Source organism: Epinephelus moara, chromosome 15, assembly GCF_006386435.1.
Source record: "Epinephelus moara isolate mb chromosome 15, YSFRI_EMoa_1.0, whole genome shotgun sequence".
Taxonomy (NCBI): domain Eukaryota; kingdom Metazoa; phylum Chordata; class Actinopteri; order Perciformes; family Serranidae; genus Epinephelus; species Epinephelus moara.
The window spans coordinates 2,456,228-2,479,877 of NC_065520.1; the positions used below are offsets into that span (position 1 = coordinate 2,456,228).

General features: G+C 40.8%; 1 protein-coding gene across 1 annotated transcript; it reads right to left on the bottom strand.

Moving 5' to 3' along the window:
• Positions 1-13,776: 13,776 nt before the first annotated feature.
• LOC126401807 (glycerol-3-phosphate dehydrogenase [NAD(+)], cytoplasmic-like) lies at positions 13,777-23,171 on the bottom strand. Its single transcript, XM_050063316.1, has 8 exons — positions 23,000-23,171; positions 22,240-22,417; positions 20,503-20,643; positions 20,113-20,251; positions 19,818-19,930; positions 18,582-18,815; positions 17,640-17,746; positions 13,777-14,310 (listed from the first exon to the last, which is right to left on the bottom strand). The coding sequence occupies exons 1-8, from the start codon at positions 23,074-23,076 to the stop codon at positions 14,214-14,216; spliced, it is 1,086 nt and encodes a 361-aa protein (XP_049919273.1). The 5' UTR covers positions 23,077-23,171; the 3' UTR covers positions 13,777-14,213.
• Between the last annotated feature and the right edge of the window lie 479 nt (positions 23,172-23,650).

The window sequence follows — 23,650 nt, forward strand, 5'->3', positions numbered from 1 at the left end:
TAAACACTGTAGTCCGACCCATCTGATGTCTCTGCTGTGTTTACTTTATGTACTGTGTTGCTTTGCTATCATCTTTGATAAACCAGTTATACTTGCATGAAAGCCAAGCCACAGCTACTGGTCGGGGCTGCAGCAAAACGTATTGTAGCCACCTAAAAAACAATATCAGTAAGTAAGTAAGTAAGTAAGTAATAACCACAGCTACTCTCTCAACAAAATGAGTATCTTTTTAGACCTTTAGGAGTAGCTGCACTCAAACATAAAAACAGGTTGGAATTGGAGACACCACAACTAAGCAAATGGAAGGATACAATTAATGAGATCTATAAAATGGAGATGATAAACCACAGCATTAGGAATCTAGCGAAATTATTTGATGCAAGTTGGAAAATAATGCAGAAAATGGGTATTATTTGAAAGTAATAAGGCAGGGGAAAAGAAGGGAGAAGGAAGAGGGGAAGGGACAAAAGTAAATAAGGGAAAAAGAGTACTAATAACAGTAGCTGTTGTAATGTCTGACGCTTTCTGTTTTCTTTTGTCTATGAGAAGTAGTCCAACAGCTGTATGAGACTATCATTTTAAAAAGTAAAGAGTGTGTGTGTATACAGCTTCAATTAACTGTCAAAAAAGGCTGTCTGGTGGCGAGGTAAAGTGGTGAAAATATTTTAAATAGGGCATACACTTAAACTGATATTGACTTTTTTTGTTGGGCCTTAAGTGGTTAAAAACTATCCGAGGCAGTGTTTGGTCAGCGCAGTTTGATTTTTTTTTTTGTACGTGACAGGAGGATTTTCTACCTGAAATTTATTATAAATAAACATTGTGACTCAGTCCATGTAATAAAAAAAGGAAATGTCATGAATCAATGGCACGCCAGATTAAAATGTACAAAAAAACCCACAATTTATCATGCAGCGGTTGAAATTAGCAGAAGCTGGGTGGCGGCAGTTGTTGACACAATGGCCACCAACCAAAGTTGTCAAATACTTGCATTATGTCAGTGGACATTCACGTAAGATACTGACGCACAAAGGCACCTTTCATGGCATTATAAAATGCACTGGCCGGGAATAACGTAATATAAAGAGCTATAGGGTATAGGGTATTTCAGATCATATCCCTGCTGGAACATGTCCAGTTATGTTTAGAAGCTTCAATTGGTCATTTTTTTCACAGTAGAAAGTGCCGCTGTGCAGTGGCGTGCACAGACTTTTTGAAGGGCAGGGGCGAAAAGAAAAAAAAGGGCACATACAGCGCGTTCTCGCCACTGAAGAGGGCACTAAGTTCCGCGTGTTTTCGAGGGCACTTTAGACATCAAAATAACCCCGTGGAGGAATCCACAAGAAAAGCACTGGAGCACTCAGATCACTTGTGATGAATTTATTAATGACTAACGTTTTGACGCCAACTGCGTCTCATCAGAGTCAAACAGTACAGGTACCAGGTAAGAAGGTTAAATATCCTCCAAGTCACATAGAGACTCTTCTTATTGGTTTACAGAGAGTGGGAGGTAACCAAACAATTAACCAATAGTACTGTGACAGCACTCACACAGCTAGTCAATACCAGAATACACCACCAGTGCAGTAAAAACAATCCCATCCAAATATATACAATATATACAATATTTATATTGCATTACAGGAAGCAAGAGAGGTTAAGCTCATCATTCAGTCCATGTGGTTCAACTGGGCGTTTTTGGGAGGGGGGCTTAAAGAGACAGGCACTAAAATGAAGCGTTTGAGAAAGGGGTGAATACAGGTGTTCCACCACAGACAGTATAAGCCCAGAAAGCAGTAGACTCCGGGGCATTGGCAAATCCACCATACTGTCTCACTCATTTCGGGCATACGCACAGGATACGGCCCAGCTACGGGCAGCACTCAAGCTGTACTTGAACTTTTTCATATTTTTTTCGTGCGCAATTTGTTAACGAGTAACTAAAGCTATCCAATAAATATAGTGGAGTGAAGGTTGACAGTGGCATGAGACTCAGACTTGTCCTTAAATTACCTGAGTAAATGTATTTAGTTACATTCCACCACTGGGTGCAGTTTATGTTATGTTATCTTTATGAGTTTGTGAGTATGACTTGACTCGACTTGCTTGACTTATAGCAAGGACTCGACTTGCTTGATCTTCACCACAGTGACTTGGGACTTGCTCGAGACTTGAAGGTTATGACCTGAGACTTGCTTATGACTTGTACATATGTGACTCACTCAAACCTCCGCCACTGACACCGTAAATGTCTTCACTGTCAGCGCTCTTAGTGTAACATTTTTACAAGTTTGTCATAAACCTGAAGGCCTGACCCTGAGGTCACCCTGAGGTGCATTGAAGGATGTAGGTTTTGTTTCAGCATTGGGGGATATGAAATGGGGGTTTTGGGGGCCCTCCACCAAAAGATTTTGAGCATCAAACATTTAATATCCTGCATTCTAAAGAAGATTAATGCACAAATTTGAGCTTTATCTGCATCAGTTTGTGGTGTAAATGTCTTTATTTTAGTCAAAACTAAAATTCTTTGCTACTTTTATACTTTTATTGGGTGGAACAAATGCCCATGTTCCAAATATTGAAAGGGTAGTTTCCTATGGGTTTGCAATCTGAAGCATTGTATGTGTGTGTTTTGTGAGCTCATCTAATTTTTATGATGGCTTAAATCCCGATGCTTCCTGAATCACATCCTGCCTTCCATATCTTCCTCCTCCACTCACTCTGATATGCTCTTATCTCAAAGTGAGGAAAGAAAAACACTTCTCTTCTCCTTCACTCTTTTTTTTTTTTTTTTTTTTATTGTGAGGAAACTTCACTCATTATTTTGGCATTACTGGAAAAGTTTTAGGGCGTAAGTATTAATGTTATATGAGTTTGCACAAACTCTTACCCATATGACAGCTGCAGTTTTGGCCCAAACCTTGCACATACATTGATGTGCACATATGTTTGTGTCCTCAGAGTGCAGCAGCTAATGATCCTTGAACTTACGTCTTGACCTGCGGCACATCCGGATCCATTCCAGCAATGAGGTGCAACTCTTTGATGTCACAGGTCAGAGCCCTGCAGGAGCACTGAGGAAACGATTGCTGTGGAGCACCGGGGAGAGGAAAGTCATATATATTCTGCAGCACTTCGGAGAGGATGTAAGGGTCAAAGCATTAAGTATGCATGCAACAAATGAGGAGTTGCAGTTCTTTACATTGCGACCAGTGGAGGAAACCGTCACTCCCTCAAGGACAAATCTTCATACTGCTGACGTTGTGCAGGTAAAACATTTATTTTAACAAGCTCAGACATGCTGCAGCTTGGGACTATCTTATAGACATGGAGGTGAATGGGTCAAATATGGCAAGACTTTGGAGACAACACACGAGGAATCACTTAAATGCAAACAGATGCATAAACAGATAAACACCCGCTCCAGTATCACCCCACCTTCTCCCAGACGTGTTAGGCTGCTTTATCATTCCAACACACTGCCTCCCTTTAGGATTGCTTGCTGCAATTGTGGTTAAGACCAGAGTGGTCATAAAGCAGTCTGCTCTGCGACTTGCTGCAATACTTACAGCTCCTTCGGTGTACCTGTTTTATGGAAAGCATTGTCTACTATCAATGGGACATTTTGAATGAGACTACCACAAACGTGTAATCGAAACACCAGACGATCCCAAAGGTCTACATGTGCAGCAACGCTGTCAAGACAGAGAGAACATAGACAGAAATTCATGATTAAAAAAAACTACTGCAAGTGTTTACATTATGTGGCCTCCACTGCTACATGCTAATATCAGGGAAACATGTAAACTCAGATTCCTGCTGGAACATGTCCGATTGTGTTTAAAAGCTTTTATTAGTGATTTTAAACAGGAGAAAGTGTTACTATTCAGCGTCATTACCCGGCTGCAAGTACACTGCTACATGTAGTTATATGCTAATATCGAGGACACATAATCATAGTTGCCAGTGTCATTTCTGTCATATATTACAATGACAGATATTCATATTAAGCATGGACATTTCAACTAATCAGTTAAATGTACGGTGAGCTTATCCCTGTGACCAAAACTTCAGGCTTAACCCATTCTAAATACTCTATCAACATCATTTTTTTTCTGCTTTGTCTACCATATGATGTCAACTCATGACAGATGTCTTTATATGGTCATTTGCTCCAGACACGATACTGCAGGTTTTTACATAATGTAGCCTACAATGCTACATGTAGCTACATGCTAGTGTCAAGGAAACATGTAAACTTGGTCACTGATTATGTAAATTTCTCACAGATTTAGGATCAGATTCTGGCTGGAACATGTCCAGTTGTGTTTAGAAGCTTTACTTGGTGATTTATTTATCAATTTTTTTTGGAGTTTTTATTTATGAACATTTTTTTTTACATTCAATAGGTACAGGAGCAAAAGAAATCAAGGAAAGCAGTACACAGGAAAAAAGACAAATATGAGGTCATGGGATGTTTAGAAATAATTTAAAGTAGGGTGTCATATATGGTAAACACAATAATCGTGTGGGATCCATCTCACTGGCTAAATAAACACACCATTTTCTCCACCGTTTTTGTCCCAGTTCTTTTTGGAATCATACTGTATGGAATAGGTCATCTGTTCCAAAAGATGTAAGTGTGTACCAGTATTAACAAAGAGGCCAGCAGTGGGGCAGTTTTTCTGGAGCCAGTATTTTGTAATGGTAATTTTAATTGCTGCCAGCAAGATCTTTAGTAGACAGGTATCATCTTTACTTAGTCCGCCAGGGATTTGTCCAAGAAAAAGAGATGTGAACATTGTACTTATACTAAAACCCAAAGTTTTTGAAATGATTGTTGCTTCTTCCTTCCAAAAAATCTGAACAGAAGGACAAGACCAAAAAACATGGGCATGGTCAACCATGATTTCTCCACATTCCCTCCAACAACACAGCTGGATGCCAGTTTGTGTAGACTTCTGTTTGGGTATGATGAAAAAGTCGATCAGGTTTCTCAAGCAATAGTCTCTTCAGGTCCTGGAGTTAGTGGACGTTGACTGTGTTTCCCAGGTATTCAGCCACATGTCCCCAGTTACTTAGATGTCCAGCACTTTTTCCCATCGTCATTTCACATAGTCTGTGGTGTCCTTGTTCAGTGATGTGATGCCATGATATAAATTGCTGATTAAACCTTTACTTTACATGGGGCGCCTGCTCTATCCACTGAACCACAGATGCCCCTGAATTGGTGATTTTTAATCGGAGAAAGCGTCGCTATACACTGTCATTTCCCAGCTGCAAGTACACTGCTACATGTAGCTACATGTTAACATCAGGGAAACATCTTGGTTGCCTATGTTGTTAATTTCATGCCTGATTGCAGATCATAGCCTATCCCAGCTGGAACATGTCCGGTTGTGTTTAGAAGGTTTAATTGGTAATTTTTCATGGTAGAAGGTGTCGCTATACTACATAACAGTCATTAGCTGGCTGCAAGTACATTGCTACATGTAGCTACATGCTAACACCGAGGACACATAGTCTTGGTTGCCAGTGTCCTTATGTTCCCTTATTTCGTATCATATCCCTGCTAGAACATGTCCAGTTGTGTTTAGAAGCTTTTTTTGTTGATTTTGAATGGGGGAAATTGTTGCTATACTATTAATCCCACGCTGCAAGTACACTGCTACATGTAACCACATGCTAACATCAAGGACACGTAATCTTTGTTGCCGCTGTCATTAAGTTCTCCTGATTTTGGATCATATCCCTGCTGGAACATGTCCAGTTGTGTTTAGAAGCTTCAATTGGTCGTTTGCCGCTATAGGGGCCGTGCACATGCTACGCCTTTACCGCCTGGAAAACACAAGGTCGGACGCAGGGTGCTACTCTTGTACCTACTCTGTGCCAACTTTCAAGGGTGCAAAGGCAGATTGTGTTGCCGGTTGTTATGCAACCATAGCACCGTATCATAACCTACTTACCAGCTGATCTTCTTCCAGGTGTTGTTTTGTAAGTGTATATTCAGCCAAAAATAGTGTCTGTGGGACAGATGTAAAGCTCTGGCAGCCCTGCACTAAAATGATCAACTTCTTCTTCATATTTATCACAGACTGATATTTACGGAAGAAGAGAAAGATATCTGCCAGCTGTGACTAGTTGGTTCTTGTTACATGACATGCGGTGTTCGCTGCTGCGTTCCAAAACTTGAACTCTGTTTATCTTAGGACACAGCTGTCTCCCCCTGAAAAACAGGCGTTCAGGAATGCATCTGCGTTGCTCTGGCAGTTAAGCGCGCCTGCCATGCGTCTACATTGAAAACAGTAAATTTGAGGACGCAAAAAACACATCATGTGTACGGCCCCATTACAGTTACAGTTATTCCTCGGATATGGAAGATCCGGAAAAACTGACCAATCAGAGCAGACTGGGCGTTTTTGGGAGGGGGGGGTTAAAGAGACAGGCGCTAAAACGTTTCAGAAAGAGGGTGAATACAGGTGTTCCAACACAGACAGTATAAGCCCAGAAAGCAGTGGGCTCCAGGGCAGATACGCTCTGACATTGGCAGATCTGCCATTCTGTCTCACTCATTTCAGGCATGCACACAGGATATGGCCTGGCTGCGGACAGCATACCGTCAAACAGCGGGCTCAGTGTGGACGCTAGGTAGATTAACACAGTGGACAGATGTTTGTGCATGAAGTAGCTTGAACTAATAATAATAAGGCCCAGGGCTAATTTACATACCCACATGCTGGAAAACATATTGAATCTGATCAGACTTGTAAAATAATTTTTCGGTGCAGAGGTACGAGTCTCCCTCGTGAATATCTGCTCCGGGAGCAGGAAGTGGCTTTGTACATGGCCCACGCTACACTGACATAATGGAATGCCACATCAATGTTATTTGCAGCTGCACTGGGAACCCGCCAATGTCCCCTTTCACATCAGCGGCCCCAGAAAACATCTTTATGTGCATGTAAGCGTGGACTCGAGAGAGTCGAGCACAGTACATACGGTAAAGATTTCATCTTCCACAAATCAGAGAGAAATGTGGAGTTTGCGCCGATGTCAGCCACTTTGAGTCCACAGGAGATCAAGCTAAGAACCGAGATGTAATGTAGAAGAGCAAAAACGGCGGAGACGTTATCCAGCTTTAACTTTGTCAGCCCTTTGTCTAGACAGTGATATATTGTGGTGATAAACTGCGGTTACTCCCCTGATGCTGTTTTGTAGATTCACGTAATGTCTGATGGTATTTTATATTTAATCAAAGTGTTGTTTTTAAGCAGCAAACAAGGCTGGGAATCCTGCCAAGTCTTTACTGCACAAATTGACTTAATTTCATTGAATTATGGTCAATGATTCCCTGGCGTGGACTACTTTCCATTCGTCTCGTCTCTGTCCATTCCCCTGGCTGTTTTGCAGAATCGATGGCTGTCCGGAGGAGGCGAGGAGCAGACCGTATCTTATGGCTGTCTCATGCAATTCTTTCCACTCTCCCTGAGGTAAGAGGATGGGAGAGTCAAACAAATAGGCCCTGTGTTTTCACCCTGTGTTTGTATGCAGTGCCACGGCCAGGCTCCCTGCCAAGTTCTCCTCCTCGTCCCCCCAAACTGCAAAAGCAAAAGACAAACCCAAGCAACCACCGCCACCACTGCCTTCACCTCCACCTCCCCCTTCTTGCACCCTCCTGTTTCTCTTTCTCTCTCATCAGAGCACTGGCAAACACAAAAGGAAGGCAGAGAGGCAGGGTGCGTGTCCCCCGTGAACGTGCTCAGATTAGGCTGAGGCGATGATGAAGACGGCTGGGCAGAGGTGAAGGATGAAGGGGAGGATTTGAGGAGAGGAGTAGGAGTGGTTGTTATTTCACGGACAAGACTCCATGCCCTCTGCCACTGAGTCAACGCCAGCTGGGACGAGGAGTGGCATCTTTCTTTCTTTTGGTTTTCTCCCCGTCTCTTATGCTTTCAATGAGAGCATTGTATGAGCTGGAGGAAGGATATGAGGTCCCATTTGGCTGTCATTGACATGTAAAAAGAGTGTGGCGGTGACAGCTGACGAGATCAGTGGCCTGTAATTAGCTGAGGATGTAGGATAGACTCCCACCCCTCCGTGTCAAACACACACACATCCATAAATGCATCCACATATAAAGATATAAAAGATAAAAATATGTAGTAGATGCACAAACTGCCAAGACTTGTTTGCCTGTAGGTAATATTATGAGTTATCTATTAGCCTATGTGTGAGGTTTCACACTGACGCACAGCCTCTCTGGGTGCTATAAATCTAAAGGCGTGAACCATGTGGTCTGGCCCAGGGGTGGCCCACATATTTAAAACAGAAAAAAAAATAAAAATAAAACCCTAGTGTACTCGGGGGAGAAGTTTGGATGCACAACTGAGACATTCATCCACGGGAGACACAGGTGTGATAAACCGACTGTGAATAATGGCTCAGTCTCATCACACCTCATAAATCATGTCCATGCTGAATGTGGAATGTGCAGAAGAGTGTCTTAATATGTTTTTCGGGTTGATATCATCCAGAAAAATCAGGGCTGTAGTGAAAATTAAATCCACATTAACACAATTTAGGTATGTTCTTGTTAGCAGAACAGGCGGGTTGTTGTCTTCTTAAACTTCATACGTGATGGCACACAGCAGGAATCATTACAAATCCCAAACAGGCAGCTCTTTCCAACAGAGAACTTAATGGAAAGTGAAACTTATCAATGTTCTCTTCCCAGCCAGACTGCATTGACAAAAACAGTAAATTTACCTCGTTGAATACAGGAGCTTCTGGTCTACTGCTGCCTCAGTTAGTTAGATAGTTATTGTTATAGTGAGTTTTCTTCATGAATTCAATTTAACATGGGGTGAGTATTTAATAGAAAAATGGTAATTTGGGGGGTGAAGTGTCCTTTTTGTTCTGTTTTGGTCTCCACCAACCTCTGAGAGAAATATCTGGCTCTTACACTGCTAAATGCTCCACTGTGTTTGCTAGCTGGTTGATAACTGTCATTAATTTGCTGCAGGTAGTGTACAGTCAGACAGTGAGACAGTTTAAACAACATTTAAAGGTCCAGTTTGTAGGATTTAGGGGAATACAGTGGCAGAAATGAAATATAATATAAAAAGTATGTTTTCTTTCATGTGTAATCAGAATCCAGTTTTTGCACCTTAGAATGAGCCATTTATATCTACATAAGGACAGGTCCTCATTTACAGAGATCACCATGTTGCACGGCCATGTTTCTACAGTAGCCCAGAACAGACAAACCAAACACTGACTCTAGATAGGGCCATTCATGTTTTCACGTCAGCCACTCTAGTTGGCAGCCCCTTCTTGATGAGCAGCATCAGAAAAACACAGATTTTTTTTAAATCACTCAGTCTGTTTGTTTTGGAGAGGAAGAGACCTCAACAGATAATTCGGCTCCGGGTAGAAACCTCCCAGACAAGTAACACTGAAGCTATTCTAACCAGGAGAAGTTTCAGCTGGTTGCAGATTTCATTCATTCATGTTGTTTCCTGTTTTACTTTGAAACTCACATCTCCTCTTTCACATCACTTGACTTCCTGCCCCTTTGTTTTCCCTCCCTTTTGATCACTTCACCTGATTGTCTGTCCTGCCCTGATTAGCCTCACCTGTGTCTCTCATTATCCCTCCCCTCACCAGAGTATTAAGTGTGTGTCTTGTTTTCTCTCAGTGCCAGTTCATCTTAGCTCCTTGTGTGTCTAGCATTCCAGCCTTTTGTTTCCCTGTGTCCTTTTCTTGTTTTTTTTGGAATTAGCCCATTGATTGACTCTGCCTCATCCCTATTGGATTTGTTTGCCTCTACTGATTGTCCTCCTGGTTACCAAACCTACCTTTTGACCAGTAAAGACTGTTATTTTATCTGAACTGTTTCCAGAGTCGTGTGTTTGAGTCCACTCTCACCTGGTTTACCTGTTGTTTCAGCAATATACAATCTTCACTGCTAGATGCCACTAAATCCCCCTAAATCTTACACAGTGTTCCTTTAAATTGTGAGATGCAAAACAAAACAAAGGCGCTACAAAACCTACATAAAACCAAGTATAACTGCAGGTTCATGTGATATTCTGTGCAGGTTTGTCATGACAAGTGTCCCCTTTTATATACACACACACTATTTTATTAATATAAAATATGGATTAGAGTGGAGAGGAATAGGATACTGTTTATGGTGCTCACAAAATTTTAAAATTTCATATAACATTTCAACATACTGTGGCTTTCCAGAGAGGAGCATTTCAGTTTCTCTGGAAGACTTTCCTGTCAACAGCTTTTATGGTGACTGTTTCTTCTGTAGAAAGCAGTTGCTTTGTAATTTAACTCCAACACATAACTCTCCCTAAACCCACAAATTGTTGTTTTCACATCTCTCTTTCCATACAAGTTAAACAAAAGAGATACAACGTGTTAATCAGTCAGCTTCTGAGGTGTTGAAAGGTGTAATTTTTTTTTCGCTTTAGACAGAGCCAGGCTCGCTCTCAGTCTTTAAATCCATCCTCTCATCTCACTCTTGGAAAGAAAGGAAACATGCATTTCTTAAAATGTTCCTTTAAGCATGAATGGAGCTATAGATTCCTCTCAGTGCAGCTTTAAAGGTAATGAAGCAGATAGGTACATGTGAATCAAAAACAACACTGACCTCAATCCGGGCTGCTATGCTATTATCCTCCGCCGTCCAAAGGGCCTCTCACTGGAGGACAGTGCATATGTGTGTGTGCGTGAGGTCAGAGGTACCAACATACTAGTTACCGTGGTGATTAAGCTCCTCTTTCAAAGTTGGGTCTCATCTGAAGGTGGGCCTTCACTTTGAAACACAGGACCTGGGTTTGTGTCAAACCACCACAAGAGTCTCAGCGCTCGCTCAAAAACCCACCGATGACAGCTGCTGTTAGGAGATGAGAAGAGCCATCCCCACTGCAGAGGACATCGACCTGCAGGACCCAGCTCTCCCATGGGAACCTGTGGAAGCTCCTCGTGGGCCCCCCCTGAAACTGGTGCCTCTTCCATCACCCACCCCGAGCTTTCCAGTGAGCCCTTTGATGTCCTGAGATCTGGGCAGCCGTGGACATAGAGGCCTGTCAGCCTGCGGGGGGAGATAGCTTGGACAGTTACCAACCAATGGGCAAAAACAGACTTGATGTCCATGTCTGTGTATAATGTACTTTTAATTTGAAATTAAAGAAATACTTCACCCCCCAAATAACCATTTGTTTATCCGTTACTCAACCTTTGTTAGGCTTTACTTGTGAACAAAACTTTGTTTTTCTCGCATGTTTGCAAGGTGAACAAAGAATGCAAAAACTGAGAAAATTCTTGATGAATTGAAGTCATAGGGGTCCATGTTTAAAAATAGCAAAACTATATCAAAACATCTGTTTACAAACTCTCACACAGCTCATGCAGTATTATCCAAGTCTTATCCAGTCATATGCTCAGTACTTCGCAAACAGATAGCCCTGTCAGACGGGGAACTGAAATAAAAGTGAAACTTTACACTTTCTTTAAAGCCAGACTCCGCTTAACAAAACTGTAATTTTATCTTGATGAAAGCCGGTGCTGTTGGTCTACCAATACCTTAATCGATGTTTAATCGTGTTTTAAAACCCTCAACCTGGGGTCCTGACCCCCACTAGGGGTCACCAAAGCTTCATAGGAGGTCATGAAGCCTTCTTGATTTTAAGAGGTCCTACAAAACTTAAAAAAAAACAAGTTGCCCCCACACTCTTGCAAGCTGGCACAAAAAAGACACGAGAGCAGCACCCAGCACCTGACTTCGCGTTTTCCAGGCGGTTAAAGACACGGCATGTATACGGTCCCTCAGAAAAGTATGCAGTAAAAAAATTCTAAAGAGCTAGTAGAACAATGGCCGAGTGTCAGAGAGAAGGAAACATTGAATTTGTCAAAAAAGATGCCTATCAATAATAAAATAAAATACATAATACAGACAGAGAATCATATTAAACGTTGATGATAATATCAGGAAATCTCTGATGTAAAATTCACAGAAAATAATCTACTCAAGATTCATCCATATCGCTTGTTTTACATAAATGTCCTGCATCGCTTGTTTTACATAAATGTCCTGCAGTTATTGGGTTCACAATTTAGGTTAATTGTACAGTTTAACAGTTGCTGTGCACTGTTATTGTTATGCATTGTAGGTATTTCTTATCCATAAATTGTCACTTGGTCAGAGGTTGTCAGTTCACTCAGTGAAAGAAAAGGGGTCCCTTAAGGGAAAAGGTTGGGAACCACTGTTGTGAGGGGTTAGTTTGGATTCAGTGGTAGACCAGCAGCTCGTGCGTTCAGCGAGGTAAAATCACTGTTTTGTCAATGGAGTCTGGCTTTGAAGAGAGCTTAGATGTTTTACTTTTAGGGACAAAACAAAAAAACAGACAAGCAAGAGAACAAATACAGGATGAGGAGAAGAAACTGTCAGTGATTGAAAGCAGTGTTGAACAGGTGAGTCTTGAGTGATTTTTTGAATATGGAGAGTGAGGAGGAGTCTCGGATGGGTTTGTGGAGTGAGTTCCAGAGGGTGGGAGCAGCGATGGAGAACGCCCTGTCCCCCCAAGATTCGTGCTTGGGAAGTACTGAGCATATGACAGGATAAATGAGACTTATACTGCAGGAGTTGTGAGAGTTTGTAAAAGGATGTTTTGATATAGTTCTGCTGTTGTTAAATGTGGACCCCTATGACTTCAATTCAACAAGAATTCTCTACATTTTTGGATTCTTCGTTCACCATGGAAGCATGCAAGCAAAAAAAGTCTTCTTCACAAATCAAGCCCAACAAGGGACAAGTAACTGATATACAAATGTTCATTTGGGGGATGAGGTCTTCCTTTAATTTCAAACCAAAGTACATTATACACAAACATGGATATCGACTTTTGTAACAAGCACCTTATACTTACCTGAAATCCTGAGTGCAGAGCTAGACGTCCAGACACTGTTTATAAGTGTGTAGGCCTATTGTCCGTGGGACAGATGGAAAGTTCAGTCAGCTCTACACTATAATGATCTTCTTCATACATTCTTCATTACCACAAACTGTCATAGCCGTCGCGACGGCATTTGAGTGTGCCTGCCACGCGTCAACATTGAAAACAATTTATTTGAGAGCGCAAAAAATGCGTCATGTGCATGGCCCCTAACGCAGTATGAGGCTGTTTAGCAGAGACTGAAAGCAATGCTTGTGTCCAGGTTTTCATTGTGCCCTTATCATTTGAGATCAAGATTATATCTTGAATAATTATTGGAACTAAAAATAACAGTTTCATTTTGTTTCTTTCACAGAAATGAATGACATGCTGAGATGAAGTCCTCTTGTGTGTACACACACACAGACAGACAGACACACACACACACATATATAAGAAGAAGGAGTCAGACATAAATAGACACAGAAATAGACATACTTCGTAGAAACAGTGATGGGAGACAGATAGAGGCAGACAGTGGTAGACCATCAAAGGCCTCACCGGTCTGATCTCTAACATGGTTGAGATGGAGGGACAAGGACTCTGTTTGTTCTTTAATCTGCTTTCTCATACCAAGTTACTGCGGCTCCCGTGGGAAGCAGCCTCAGCCCGTTACAGCCCGACTGTGAGATCTAACACAAAACTCTATCACAGAGCTGCAAACACAGGGGTCAATATCAACTTCAAGTTCCCATTTAAGGACCCTTTTCAAGTGCCACAACTTACTGGACATATTTTGGCTCCTTAGAAATTAAAAGACAGTGTTCAGTTTCCTCTGAGATTATTTTTATTGAGAAAAAGACCCCACATTTTGACAAATAAACACAATCCTTTAAAAATTTTGAGACTGTAATCTCACTGTCATGTAGTAAAAAGTAAATCAGACAAACATGGTTGCGTTTCTGTACTCCCATACAAAATTCATATATTTGGCAATAACAGAAGCGGAGTGATCTACTTTAATAGGAGCTCTGTATTATAACACCTGCAGCTACCAGCTAAAATAATATTAAACAAAATGAGAGCAAAATCAATAATAACTCCTTTTAAAGTCAAGAGAACTCCATTATGAACTATCACCAATAAAAACAATAAGTAAAAGTGCGCTTGGTTGTATCTGCTTTGTTGAATTGTGCGTTTCTGTCTGATGAATCTCTTCCGCCCTCTAGTGGCAGTAAGTTGCTACTGAAGGTGCAGCAGTGGACATTACATGTGCTCTGGGTGGTTCTGCAGACAGGTGATGAACTCTTTCACCTCTTTGCCCTCAAAGCAGATCTGGTAGACGGAAGAAAACAATGGAAACCTGAAGAAGGAAGCAGACACTCAGGGTTAATTTTAAAGGATGTTTGGTAGAGGACACAGATAGAGGACACAAAGGTTTTTACATGCCAGCTTATCAAATGAGACTGACTAAACGATGTCCCAGGTGTTTCACATGTGGCTGATTAGATCTCTGCTCAAGGTGAAGATGGTTAAAGCAGTGCGCAATCACATAATGACATCAAACTTTACATAGCTGTAAGAAGTTTTTTTCACCCTTACATATTCTGATTCTAACAAGCTTTACTGTCTCCTTGTCCTGGGCTTTATTGGGCTCTAGTTCAGCCCTAATTATAAAAACCCATGTAAGACACAGATGCAACAAACCCCACAAGGGAGTGATGGAAATGTCAGTCAAGCAGTCATCCCCACTCAGTCCTGAGAAGAATCAGGCACAGAACTGAAAACACCTGTGTGAACTGTCAGTGGGTGGGTGTTTCTAAAAGTCAAACGTCACGTTTACACATAGCCGGGTATTTAGAGAAACGAATATTTCCCCCCCTCCGTTTTCAATAATAACATCGTGTACACAACATCGTTTTCAAAAATGTTGTCATTTACATGAACCCGGATAAATACGCTGTTGAGCGCCATCATAACTATGCCAAACCTATGGGTGGCAGTGTAGGGAGAAGGATGAAGCCATGCAAGCCAATCAGAATCGACAACAACGAATAAGACGCGCGACTTCCTGTTCCTTTCAAAACAGTAAACATGGCGAGAGGTTCGTTTGTGTGGACTGACAGTGAAGTGGAGCTACTCCTAAATGTCGCTTTAGATTACAACCTTAACAGCATCCATGATCAGTAGCCAAACAAAGTGTAAACACATGACGTCAAGCATTTGCTGGTGCATGCTGTGACGTTTCAGAACCTGAAACCCCGTTTCACCCAGTTTACACGGCAACACATAAACGGCGTTTTCAGAAATCTCCACTTTGGCTGGAGTTTTTACAGATGATCGTTTTCCGTGAAAAAAACTCTGTTTGCGTGTAAACAAGAGGCCAAACCGCATGAAAATATGTGCGTTTTTCCTACGTGTAAACGGGGTGAAAGATCAAAGTCAAAGATCCAAGGATCCTGCAGAGGCAAGGCAAGAGTCCTCCCTGGCATTCAGTGAACGCACATTGGAACAGACTAACGAGTGTCCCCACGTGATCATCAGTAACCTTCAGCAGACTGAGGGGGTTTCAGGGTACTGTGATCATTTTGGCACTCTCTAATGTTGTTGTACAGTTATAAACAAATGAATCAGTATTGTCAGAATCACGTGACTTTTAGGGAGGATATATTTCTGGATCATACTTAAGAGTAAGTAAAATCAAGTAAAGACAGCAGCTGAAAAAGTTATCATTAAATCATAAAATTATCATTAACAGTATTGGATCCATATTTTATGTGTGTCACCCATAATTAGACACTACAGTCTCAGAATGTTTGGTGTCAAAAGATGAAAACCTACACGTCCATATACTTAAACTATTTAAAACTGTCTAAAAATTCCTCATCCCATTCTCATGATTTAAAAAATATATATATAATTCTGTGTTCACAGGGACAGAAGAAAAAACAAAGCAGTTAATCGATCTACGGATTAAAAATGAGAGTCTCTTCACTAAAAAAAGAGGAATGCCGCAAAGCAGGGATGGAGATAAGATTGCCCAGATGAATTAATCTGTAAATGTGTAAATGTGTAAACTGTGTCTAGAAAATATGAACACGTTAATTACTTTGATTACACTGCACTGTATCTCTTATCTGACTTATCCAAGTTTATTTTTAATATAACTAATTTTAATTAATATTTAAATGGGGTTTTTTTTTATAGCCTGTTGCTCTATTTTGCTTTCACATTGCGTCTGTTGGTATCCATGGTTACATCTGCTTCCTTCTTCCGGTAGAGTAGCGAGGCTGCCCCATGGTTTGGCTTCTCTTTCATACACTTCCCCTTAATCAGGAGTGCCCTCCGCAGCTGCGAGTGTAACTTGATTTGGAGGGACACTCGGTAGTGAAGTGGTAGTGGGTAGGGAGTGGTTTGGGATTGGGCCACGGTGTGCACTGGTGTTTAGGTGGGTGGAGCATGTCAGGTGGAAACCACATGAATGTCAGAACCCACTGTTTCCAAACAGAACATTGTATTGTAACAAGATGATCAATGTTGTTCAGGTAACCTGTCAGTAGTTTTAATGTTTTGGCTGATCTGTGTATGTACTTTTGGTGTGTGTGTGTGTGTGTATTGTAGTATGTTGATTGTGGGATATGTATTTCATTGTGCTTTTAATAACACTGAATGTCTACTGTACATGTAAAAGCCCAACTAAGGACAAGAGTTGAAAATTAGCAATAGCTATAACCTCTCTGTGCAACACATCAGTCTCATACTTTGTATTGGAACTATGTTATATTGCACCGTCCCTATCAAATAAAATAAAAACAAAAGAAATGTGGGGGAGAGAGAGGGTATGACATGAAGCAAAGAGCTGGTGGTTGGAGTCAAAACTTGGAAAAATCAAGTATTCTTCATAACTATAGAAAAAACAGTAGTAGCCAGTGGCTGCACAGCACAACCTGCTGTGTAGGCTACTGTTTAAGAGCAACGAAGAAGAGTTAAAATCTGGGAAAACTGAGTACTTGCCAATACCTGCTCCAGTATTTTAGGCAGTGTTAGAGGTATCTATATCAGAACAACTCTAGAAGCTATTAAAAAATACCCTGTGCGATTTCCTAGAGCCCAAGGTATCGTCTTCAAACTGAATGTTATCTGACCAACAATCCAAAACTCCAAAAATATTCAGATTATTATCATGTATGACAGTGAAAAAAAAATCTAATTCTCACACTCAAGTTGCAGAAAACCAGCAAATATTTGGCTTTTTGACTTAGAAAAAATGACTACAATGATAATTCAGCGCTCAATAGTTGCCAATTTGTTTTCTGTTGATCGACTAATTGATTTATGGTGCAATCAACCAAACTAATCCAATACACCTTTTGTCAAATTCAGAGAATATCTCCTTACAGTCCGCTAGTTGTCCATTAAGTATGTGCATTAAAAAAATTTAAATTCTAGTTGATGTATAACTCTGACTCTGTAAATGGGGACAAACCATATATTACTGGAACTTCTGAAGGAGCACTGACGGGAGCGGTGTTTTGGTGTGTGTTCAGTTAAAAAATGAATTCTCGGTAATGCCTTTAATCTTTGCAGCTGTAGTCCAGTTTGACTCGTGTTTTTTTTAAGGTAATGGGCCTTTATGTAACATTTGATACCCAAAAAGACCCAGTAACAGTTTATAGAAGCATGTGGACTCACATGCTGACCATGTCCTTCTTTTGTAGGAGCTTGTAGACCTCAGCTGAGGTCTGTGGACCCTGCAGCTTCTGCCCGTTGAGCATTTCTGCCTCCAGCTCAGCAATAGACTGCAGAAAAGAAATACAGAAACAGTTTTAATGTTGTTTTGTTGACATGTTCTAGATATCTTCTAAAGTGGTTTTTGAGCGATACATCTTTCTCCAGAGCTCAGATTTAGCCCTTGAACATGTCTGTACAGTAAAAAGTAGACAACTACCATAATACTATCATCATCATATCATCTTGAAATGCATGGCCTCTACATTATATATTCAAAATAACTTATATATTTTTGCAACTATTTTAAAAGGGACAGTTCACCCCAAAATCAAAAATGCATCACACATTGTTCATGTTTCTTGGTTAGCTTTTAAAGGTTTAACAAGTACTGGCTTAGCAACTGACTAGTGATCCAAAGATCAAAGTAATGCCATGCACTCCTTAAAAAAGGTGACTTTGTCTTGTATTTTAAGATTAAAGCGGGCAGGTGTAGTTCAGTAGAAAGACAATAGTTCCTACATGAAACTGCTCACACAAAGGTCTGTGGATTATTTTGAGTAACTTCTGGAAAGAGACATTGATGTTGAGTTTTTCAAAATGTATTCTTTGAGCACCACAAGCCAAGTGCCATCTAGTTCCATTATATTGGAGAGAAGGCAGATATCTCTACGGCTGATATCTCAGCAACTCACACCAAAACAATCTAGATTAATAAATAGCCCTACAGGTAATTATCCCTTTAAGTCTTCTAAATGCAAATCATGTGACAAATTGCTGTAACTGACAAGTTATCGTAACTATAGTTAAGTAATTCTGAATTAGTTAAGTAGAGGTGGGTAGAGTTAACCCTAAGGCTACCAATGACGTCCAAGTTACTGGGACTCATGATGTAATGGGACCTACCTTAGACGTTCTGACAAAGGCCTCGGCGACTTTGCGGTTTCGTCCCCCGTAGCAAGTGGTGATGAGATCAGCAACGCCACAGCTTTCCAGGAAGGTGTCGGAGCTCACTGGGCCTTTGCAGAACAACTTGGCGAAGGCAACCATTTCCATCAGACCCAGCCTGATCACTGCCGCCTTAGTGTTGTCGCCAAAACCGAGGCCGTCGCAGAAGCCAGCACCTACTGCCACGATATTCTGACAGGCAACATTTTACTCTTGATTAACACATTGAGGGAAGAGTTTAAATTTGGAACTTCTATTAAAGGAATATTTCACCCCCAAAATTACCATTTGTATATCAATTACTAACCCCAAATTACACTGAATTCGTGTAGAAAAGGTTTTTCTCCTATGAACAAGGACTCCAAAAATGGAGAAAATTCTTTGTTAATAAAGTCATAGGGGTCCACGTTTAACAACAGCAAAACTATATCAAAACATCTGTTTACAAACTCACACAGCTAAAATGATATGCCTCATAAAGTCTCATTTATCCAGTCATATGCTCAGTACTTCCCACATACATGCATTTTTGCTAAAACCTTACTATTACTCACTTAACTATTTAAAACCAAAAAGAAAATAAAACTTACCCATGCTCTCTTCAAAGCCAGACTCCATTGACAAAAAGAGTAATTCTACCTCACTGAACACAGGAGCTGCAGGTCTACCACTGCCTCAAACAGTTACTTTGTTTGAGTTATTGTGCGACTTTGGTGTTTTCAAGGGTAAGTTTGGATCCACTAAAGTCACACAATAACACAAACAAACAAACTAATTGAGGCAGCGGTAGACCAGCAGCTCCTATGTTCAGCAAGGTAAAATTACTCTTTTTTTTAATGGAGTCTGGCTTTGAAGAGAGCATAGCTATGTTTCACTTTAGTTTGGTTTACCATCTGTTTGGGGTGTAAATGAGACTTGGATTACACTGCACGAGCTGCGTGAGAGTGTAAATGGATGTTTTCAGAAAGTTTAGGTGTTGTTAAACTTGGACCCCTGTGACCTCAATTCATTCATAATTTTCTCCATTTTTGGATTCTTTGTTGACTAGGAAGGCATGCGAGAAAAACAAAATTTTCTTTAAGAATTCAACGTAACATTAGGTGAGTAATTGATATACAAACAGTCATCTGGGGGGTGAAGTATTCCTTTAATGAGGAATAACACTTGATATTCACTACATGTGGTTGTTTTTACCTTTAGAGCTCCACACAGCTCCACTGTGTCACTCTCCTCTACGACAGTGATGCGGAAGTTGGGAGTCTGAAGCAGCTCTTTGAGAATTTGGCCATTTGCCTCATTTTTTGCCCCTGTATTTAAACCAGTTTATGAAGAAGACACTTAATATTCGTAAAACAGGAAAGTACCACTGTGTTTTTGTCACTCTCTGACCACCACACAGTATCAGTTTCTCAATGTTAAATCATGTGCATGTGAGCCACGTTAGTAAAATTTGATGCAGCTGAATGAAGAACAAAAAACAGTGACTAACCGATGGTGGTTTCACAGAACTTCTCATCTGCCACCTCACTGGCGATGTTGGCCCCCATCAGAACGCTGACCTCAATCTCTAGTTTCTCCCTGATTATGTCTGAGATGAGCTTCAGTCCATCTGGTCCCTCATCGATACCCTGAACAATGATAACCAATAAGACACAGATTCTGTACCCATAACCTCTTGCCTGGAAAGTGTGATGGCCATGAGGTAATAATAACAGACACTTTAGGTTTCATTTTGATAACTGTCTGTGTTGCTCAACTCCAACATCCCGTGATGTCGTGGCCACCGGACAATATGAAGCAAAGTCAGGTGACAATAATCCCCTGCTTCCCCTTTTGGCTGTGATGAAATGTGACATGGAGAGCAATGACAGGATCTTACTTTGACGAGCGATATCCCGATGGTGCCCTCCGTGATGTGAGGTTTCATCTGATCACAGATGTTGCTGATGAACTGATGTGGGATTACAAAGACAAGGATCTTTGCTCCTTTGACAGCTTCTGTGATGTCGGGAATGGCGACCTGGTGTGGCAAAGTTAGTCCTTTAACAGTGTCACATCACAGAGTACCAATGTGGCACAGGACATGTCTACAAACAGGGCTGCTTTTTGTCTTTACATTTATTATGTTTCAGATTAAACCATTCAGATGTACCATCTCAGCTCCCATATGATTTTTACTTTTAAATAATAACAAAAATACTACTACTACTACTACTATTACTAATAATAATAATCAATATTCATTAAAGCATGACAGGAGCAAAGACAGAGCACAAACAGGTAATAAACCTCCATAACAATAACAAAAAACTAATTGCACAAAGAAATATCATGTCAGTCAATACAATTAAAAGAAAAGTAAAATAAAGCAAAAACCTAAACTAGTCAGGCTGCAGTGTAACCACTCGGAGCACTTGTGCACAGTCAATTTATGTCCACTAAAAGTGTTTGTTTTTGCCACTGACAAGCTCAGATTGTTAGTTTAAGTGTCTGACAACACTATGGAAGGGATCCCTACAGAGATACACCTTTTTGTTGAAGAGTAAGATTTTTGTTTAACCAGAGACAGCCCTGAAATCATCATCATCAAACCCACCAGACTCCATTTAAATTAATAGTAATTTTAGCGTCTATAGAGACAGCATATTTTCACATCTAACTGGGTGAATGAAGAGTTTTTTTCAACCAAACCAGAGTTGGTGATTGTTGGAACAGCAAAAGACAAACCAAAACGGCTTTTGTGAGTTCTATTTTGTTTCTGTTGACTTTGAATGAAGTGTGTTTTACTATGATAAAATTGCTCTTTTTTAAAATGGAGTCTGGTGGGTTTTGTAATAGTGATTTCAAGGCTGTTTCTGGTTAAGCAAAAAGGATCTCAAGGTTTATCTTTGTAGGGATCCTTTCCATAATCTCTTCAGACACTTATGATATCAACCTGAGCCTGTCAGAGGCAAAAACAAACACTCTTAGTGGACATAAATTGACAATGAAAGATTGCCCAAAGTGGTTACATTGCAGCCTTTTTTGCAGCTGCCTGCTGCAGCAGTCTCGCTCAATACTGGACCAGTTTCAAAAACTGTTTTCCAATCAGTCACTTAGACACAAAAACATGAAAAATAGGGTCCAGGTTGAAAAATACCAAAGTTATCCCTTAAAGTCACAGGTGGGAAATTACACAACAAACTAAAACCTAATTATAGTCCCATGGAAAATATCTCAATATGAAAAAAGAGGAGAAATAACGTAAATAAATCACTATAAATTAACCAGTAACTATTATGAAAGACACTTTCTTTTCTGAGACAACGTGTCCGCTCTGACAGTATGTATTTGCTGCCACTGAATGCTGCTTTTGTTTTGCACTTAAGCATTATGTTGTTGAGGTGAGCAGACTCTCGCATGAATACAATTTATGTGAGCCTAAATGAGATTCCCAGAATTACATATCAAAGGTAGATGAACTTGATGACATGTATGGGTCAAGGTTAAGTTATCTTATCAGTGTAATGTCTTACTGTACAAGGAAAGTATGTTTCAAGATTACAGTGAATTGCATAACATGTTGAGACAGGATGGGCTTAGTGTGTCTAAAAAAACCCTACATTAGAGCACTTACCACATTCTTGGGGAGCTTGTGGCCTGGCAGATATTTGATATTTTGGTGCTCGGTATTAATGATCTCTGTGAGCTTCCTCCCATTGATCATTTCTTCATAAACCCACATATTCACCATTGGGTCGAACCGGTTGGACGCTCTGACATTGTGCCCGATGATTTTGGCAATGGAGGAGCCCCTGGAGGGAAGAAAGGACATGAGAAGACAGTCAGTGTTATGTTAAAATTCAACAGAACATTTCAGATGCAGACTCTAATGAGTCAGAGTGGATCATGGTAAGCTAAAATAGATCTTAAGAGCTTGCACTGGTTTGAATTTTACTTTATGATCAGGTGAAATAAAGGTTTGATTTGCAGGGGAACAAAACGACCTCCCTATGGAGACATATGCACGCTGCAAAAAGACTCATGACGATGTAATGTTGGTGCATTGGGAGGCAAAACTTCCGTTGAGTATCCAAAGGGCGCTTTTACTCAAAGGAACAATCAGACTTCTATTTGCCTTTTTCTCTAAGCTACAGGATGTTCACGTTGCAGCTTATCGCCTTCAGGATGGTGGGTTCGATCCACAGCCGTTGAACGGTTTACTTCCATTATTTATGTGGAATACAAAGGCGTAAATCTATTGCTGTCTCTTAGCTTTACAGATATAAATCTGCTGAATTACACATTCCGCATTCAGTTAAGCGAGTGCACTGCAACTCTAGTCTAAAAACAGCGGTACTGTTTGTGATGCATGTAAAAGACGGATGCAAAGTTACCAGTTTCCAGATCCGACGATGCAGACTTTCTTTGCAGGCATTTTCAAAGTGGTAAAGCTCACTATCCGGCTGAACATAAAATCCTGTTGTTCTTTTTTCCCACGTCTATTATAACTTCCTCATACGCCCTATGAATTTCTCCCACTGCTTCACCCCTCCCCTCTGTCGCCACTCCTTTCTCTAAAGTGGAAATAATATGATAACGCGGTGCAACAAGTACCACAGCCATCTTAACACTGGCTTTTTCCATTTTCACACGTGTTAATACGGTTTTATACTTAACAGCTGGATTTATTTTGTAAAGCTGAATGGATGCAGTGAAGAGGAAGAAAGGGAAACATAATATACACTCCATTAACGTTTTAACGGTTATATATTATTAAGTACTTAGTGGAAATAAAGGAACCCGCCCAGCCTGGCTCTTCCTAGCCAACCGACGCCAACTCAGACAACATGACACTTCCGGTAAGGAGTAAACTGCCGCACCCTGGCTTGTGGGATGCGTCAATACCGCCGCCATCTTGCCTAGGTGCTCTGACCGGTTCAGACCCGTGTCAGACTCGGCAAAAATGCCACATTTTTGCTCTGCATTTGGGTGTACGAACGAAAGAAGTGTTAAAACCAAGCAGAAGGGAATAACATTCCACAGGT

Bases quoted from the DNA above. Each gene is read 5' to 3' on its own strand.
- LOC126401807 (XM_050063316.1), bottom strand. From the start codon at position 23,076: ATGTTCAGCCGGATAGTGAGCTTTACCACTTTGAAAATGCCTGCAAAG. The intron at 18,816-19,817 runs GTAAAAACAACC...GTTGCCTGTCAG, and splicing joins AGCTGTGTGGAGCTCTAAAG to AATATCGTGGCAGTAGGTGC. The intron at 14,311-17,639 runs GTGAGTCCACAT...TTCCTTCTTCAG, and splicing joins AAGAAGGACATGGTCAGCAT to GTTTCCATTGTTTTCTTCCG.